Source organism: Aspergillus thermomutatus (genome assembly GCF_002237265.1).
Source record: "Aspergillus thermomutatus strain HMR AF 39 chromosome Unknown NODE_1, whole genome shotgun sequence".
Lineage (NCBI taxonomy): Eukaryota > Fungi > Ascomycota > Eurotiomycetes > Eurotiales > Aspergillaceae > Aspergillus > Aspergillus thermomutatus.
The window spans coordinates 394,254-400,253 of record NW_020798048.1 but is presented as its reverse complement, the minus strand read 5'-3'; the positions used below and the strand labels follow the sequence as shown (position 1 = coordinate 400,253).

The 6,000-nt window shown below is 48.9% G+C and overlaps 1 protein-coding gene across 1 annotated transcript; it reads right to left on the bottom strand.

The window, feature by feature from the left end:
• Window positions 1–235: 235 nt before the first annotated feature.
• On the bottom strand, window positions 236–3,291 carry CDV56_109702 (Leucine Rich Repeat domain protein; the record flags this gene model as incomplete). Its single annotated transcript, XM_026763321.1, has 3 exons — window positions 236–577; window positions 1,276–3,026; window positions 3,087–3,291. The coding sequence occupies 3 exons, from the start codon at window positions 3,289–3,291 to the stop codon at window positions 236–238; spliced, it is 2,298 nt and encodes a 765-aa protein (XP_026619122.1).
• Window positions 3,292–6,000: the final 2,709 nt, after the last annotated feature.

Here is a 6,000-nt window from a genome sequence, read left to right as displayed (position 1 = left end):
ATTCTCTATTTCCACTTGTTTTTTTTCTTTTTTTTTTTTTTTTAAAGCAAAAGCCGCATACCGTGTTCCCCTTTGTTCTGGTGGGTCGGAGATTTTTAAAAAGGAAAGGAAAGAAGATCTTGGGCATCACTTTGGGGTTTCCAGCCGGGGTTTTCTGTTAAACTTCCTTGGTCAAAAACCAATTAAACAAAAAAAAAAAAAAAAAAAAAAAAAAAGAATCAACCAAGTAGTCATCTCACATACTAGTGATCTGAGCAACTGGAATCGTAATCGTTCCCGTCGCACCGCCAGCCGCAGGAATCCACGAGATGGACTGGCAGTCCTGAGACATGGTCAGGGTGCCATCTTTCTTCTTGTATGCCGCCGATCCGCTCGGAGGTGCCATCGTCCTGGAACTCGACAGCTTCCACTGTCCTGAGCGGCGTATCGGGATCCACCCATCGGGAGGGGGAGAAAACCTTCCAAGGACGAGTCCGGCGAAGAGGAAGGTCAGCGGCCTTCTGCGATGATTCAGCTGGTGGGAAGGTGGGATGAATTCGAGGATGTGTAAAATGGGCTCCGCAGGTCTCGTGGAAGTCTGCAGAAAGAATCACGTGAGCAGTGGCAGTCTGGACGTCAGAGATTCGATCCGGAAAAAAAAACCAAGGCTCCAAGCTGGAATAAGAGGAAACAGACTATGAATCTGAGCTACTGACGGCATTAGACATCGATGATAGTTTTATTGAGATGAGAATCAGCTATAAGATTAACCCGAAATGTACAGACAGCAATGACGCCATTTTCATGGAACCCCAGACCTCAAACAGAACGAGAAGAACTCTTTACAGCCAGATTGCCCTCAGAATACCACGTAGCTAGGATTGACCTCAAAGGTTATAAGGGAACATGTCATGGAGTGAGGATCGATCAAAACCTTAAAAGACTAGCAACCATCCCAAAGAGCACAACCATAACGCTATGAGAATCACTCCCGCTATGCAGAACACAAGATGCTGGACAATTCGTGGCAAAAGGAAAGCAAAGCAGATTATCAAACAGAGTAACAAGTGAATCACCCGCACTTTTGTCGCTCACGCTTGCAATTTCGCTTGCAATTTGGTATCATAAATGAGTCCGCTCGTTTTCCATTGAAGGATAGAAAGAGGAAGAAAATGAAGCAAAACAGGGGTATTAAAACAATCAAAGTCGTAAGCAACAGCCAATGATGAGCACTCTTGTCTCCAGGACTTATTTCTTGAACATGTAATGGCCATAGATGCCTCCAACGTCCCCTACCACAACAGGAATCTTCCTCATCCCCCACCAACGGGCACCCATTTTCCAGGGCCGAGAACCGTCGTCGGGGACTTGGTTTGGCATAGATGCAGGGTCACGCACGTACCAGCCTCGTCTGCCAAGCTCACGGATGGTCCAGCCGCTGGAGGCACGGCTGTTCTTTATTCTCTCCCTCAGGGGAGCAATGATCTTGTCACTGAATTCAATGACTTGCAGAGGATAACTCTGCTGTGAAAGTAGCAAGCATGTATTGGTGTTAAAGATGGTGCCGATCGACAACTGCGTGACCTTGTTGAGGTCCAGGTAGCACAGCGAGGACGGCTCCCAAGGTTCCTGCGCCTGGGTCGAGTCCGCGTTGTCCGACGCTGGAGGCGGAGCGAAGAACATATTGAGGTCTTTGCAGGACAGATCCGCCGAGCTCAAGCCGAGCTCCTCGAGATGCTTGGTCAACGGGACTAGGGCAGACGCATGAGCAGAAGTGATCTTGGCACCTCCCAGGTTCAGCGAGCGGAGGGTTTTGGGCAACCGAGGAAGAAGAGCAGCGACATCCTCCTCCTCGAGAATCCGGTAGCGAGTGGGATCGGTCAGGAGGTTGAGGTACACCAGCGTATTGCACACGGCGGGATGCGTGGTCAAAAACTCGACCACTCTCGAACCCTTCAACCGAGTGCAGCGGGACAGGCTGAGATGAGTGATCTGTGCGGTCTCGGGGATGGAGAACAGCGCCGCCTCGCTGATCTGCGTGTGTGTGACATCGAGATGGGTCAGGTTGATCAGACGAGGGAGAAGGACCTCGAAGGTAGATGGAGGCAGACTGCTGCACTCGTGCAGGGACACCCGCTTGAGATTCGGCAGGCTCAGGGGGAGACCCGGCCCTGCGATCAAGGCCTCTTGGAAAACCGCCGAGAATGACTGGGTCGCACAACCGCAAAAGTCAACACCCTGCAGGTTGGGCAAACCGGTGAATATCTTCTGCACGATTTCCACGCTGATATCACCCTCCACATGCTCCTGGAGCAGACATTCCTTGAGGTTTGGCAGGAGATCCAAACATTTCAGCAGCGTCTTGGAGGTGAGGTTCTGGATTTCTGCATTCATCTGCTTGGTGCGTCCGAGTCCTACGGAGGTGAAGTGGGAAAAGTCCAGACGACGCACGAGGGTTCCGAGCGCGGGATACTGCAACATGTGGTTGAGAGCCTTGGAAAAGATGATGGAATGCGGGAAGGTCATGTTTCTGTACAACACCCCGAGTGTGGCAGCGTGCAACGTACGGGAAGTCAGGAGGCACGACACCAGGTCAACATTCCGTGGTGTGTACCCATTAGGCGGGATATCCAACGCCAGGTTGGAAATGATTTGATCTGCAGTGACATTGTCAGTGGATGAGCTGATATCCAGCATGCAGACGGGAAACTCACCGAGAACTTCTGGGGGCAGTTTCTCTAGCCGCGAGGAGCCTGGAGGGGGTTTCTGAGACTTGGATTGCAGCGTCTTCACGGGAGGATTATTCACCACCGCATTGTTCTCCCACGCCCAACCCCGAGTGTGCATAGCCCCCAATGCGCGAAGATCCCCATAGCTCCTGCTAAGACTCTTTCCTCCGAGTCGAATCTGCTTCCAACCCAGAAAACCACCGCAGGGACAACAGAAATCAGGTGTGTGTTGCATATCAATCGCTAGGGGCGATGTGGTTTTGGTCTGCTCTGTGGGAGACTGAGTGATGTGTGTATCGACGAACGATTGAGCAATGCCTGTACAGAGAGGATAAATTAGCCGTCTGAGACCTTGCCGACACTTGCACGAGTGCTTACCGTCGACGTCCTCCTTGATCGAACCAAACGACGGACGACGGCGACTGCTGGATCTGGAACCGTTGGGGGAGGAACAAGCGGACGAGTGTGGCGAGGAAGTGCGCGACAGTTGAGGATGACTAGTGTCTAGAGCCGGAGCCGTAGTGAACCGAGAATAGGTAGGCTTCTGTAGAGGAATGGCAGAGGAGGTGACGGCGGAAGACATGATAGATTGGAAGGGCCTGCGCAAGAGGCCCCTGAACTATATAATCCGCCGGGTAGATGAGGAGAAAGAAGGACGGGGCGGGATACGGATGCGCAGGAAGGAAAGGGGAACACAGAGACCGAACAGACGGATTTTTTTTTTCTCTTAGCTAATTAGTATTTTTTTTCTCTTTCCCCAGATTTCCAAGCAGAGTCTTAATTTCTTACCGACGCACACAAAAAAAGAGGGGCGGCGGAGACTTTGTTAAGGTGAGACCGTGAGGAGAAGGGAGAATGAGGAAGCTGTTAGTCACAGAAACTCGCTATTGAACTATGGATGTTTGATGGCAGCGGATGGGCACACCACCGCAACACCCCCGAGCGGATGCACGATTCAAGGGTGGAATGGCGACCAGTAGGAGGAGCAGGAGATGATGGTTGAACTGTCGCTGTAGAAGACAAGACTATTTGTGGACAGGAGTGTGAAGTGTCTGCAGATCGATGGAATGGAAAACGGATGAGTGACGAGAGGTGAAGAGAGGAGTCAGAGCATGTCAGGAGATCTGGGGTTGCGAAAAGCCAAAAGGCAAAATCCAAGTTTATTTATTGATCCTACCTAACCTACGTTACAGCCTCTAAAATAGAAAAATTTCTCGAATCCATCGACAGCAAAGCGGAGGCGGCAAAAAAGGGCAGACAGAGAGATCAAGAGACACAGAAAGAATGAGAACCATCGGGCTGGGCGCCATGGAAAGGGCAAGATGCGGCCACATGGGGCGAATGGGCCTCTGAATGCGGCAAACAAGCATATTATTATAGATAGACGTGTATTGATATTGATATAGATAGGTATTAATATTGATACTGATACTGATACTGACTGATACTGACTGATACTATGCAATGATCTCCATTCTTCCCTTTCTTTTCTTTTTTTCTCTTGCCTCTAAAATGCTCTAAATCTGAAATTAAATTTATCAATCTGACCTGGCTGTATGCGCTAGTATCACTTGGGAATAGGGAATTTCCATGCGATGACAATCTTGCGTCATAAATCACGACAGCCTCAACATGGATGACATAGAAACCATCCGCGTCGTTATAGCAAGGAGGACGAGGGATTGATAATATGTTTCATCCGAGTGCCGACTATGCATAGCTAGGATACTATCTAGGTAGACCCGACCCCTAACTCCTAAGGGAAGTCTTGTTATGATCGAATTCTACCATGGCCCATCTCTTGGCCTAATCTTCTTTGGGATCGCCGCAAGCATTTTATGACATAATGCGAACGCTGCCTTAGCGCATCGCCGCTTTCTTGGAACATAATTACATAATCACTTTATACAGCTCCTGTTATCCTGTACTCCGTAGATAGATGTCTTCAACCATTTATTCTCTTCTAAACTTATATCAAACAATCACCTCTCTATCAGTTCTGTGACATGGATCCACGGAATGAAGAGGCAATCCCTCATAGAGCAGAGTATGTACTCCGTACTAGTAAGTACTACTGAGCATTGACTAGAGTACCCCAGATCCAGCCACGTTCTCCAAAGCTAAATTACCTAACAGTTATGCTAGCTTCCACACTATCCCTCTCGGCTTGATCTACCATTCGTCCCTTCTTCGAGTATTCTCAGGGATGATCATGCGGAGGTGTGACACTTAATATGGTAGCATCATCGGATCATGATGAGTTGTCTCTCTGATTGGTCACTTGACCTTTCTATTAGCAATCTAAATCCCCTGACTCTGCAACAAGCATCACCTGACCATCGTTCCAGTCAGACTCTCGGAACTCAGGATTATTATTATGGACTTGATATTGCATGACTCCACAGATCTTCGGCCGGAAAATGGCTCGACCCGGTCCAGCAAACATTGTCATTGCTTAGCTCAAAGCCGATGCACTATTGCTCACTAGTCCTACGGAGTAGATGGTCCTGCCTGCGGACTCCGTTCATAGTCCGTTCTTGTCATGACGAGAACAACGTCCCCTGATCTCCTTGGCCATCGTTCCTTGCAGTTCGTCCTCTGCAGCTACAACATAACCCATACTCCGGGATCTGAATGATGATCTTCTGCGGTCAACATTATCCTCTCAAAGTCGAGCATTCCTTCTTAATAATATGCCAAGATGAATGATCCAGCCAAGACTTAAACTATCTACTCCGTCCGCTATTCGTTGTCTATCCCTTTGTTCCTAACGAGCGCGGAGTACACTTGCCTAGACCCCTTCATTCTTGGTCGGAATCCCTTGATTCCTTTGGATCAGACCGCTGTGCGCTGTGCAATACGGAGTACGTAGATAACTATTGGTTAATGATGTGCGCCAAGTACAATCGCCTGTTCAACCAGTTCACCGAATCTATCAGGTATGACAAAGCAGTGCTTCGCCTTTTGCGAATCTTGCTCACAGAAGGGTTCCATTTCTCCTGGTTTACTATCACAATGCAGCCCGAAAGTGCTGCTATTCTCGGGGTGATCAGGGACAGCAGACGCTGACATCGATGAAATATCAGTGGAACAAGTGATGCAAATGATTCATCACTAGATGCTAGACCCTACAAAACAAGCGCACAACTTTGGAGATATCATATTGAGAATATTGCCGGAAAATATGATTCAATCTACAATTATGTCTGACTGGCTGCAACTAATATGTACATCGACGACTCCCGGGTCTTACCTACAGACGGAGAAACTCCCTCGATCTCCAGAACATCAA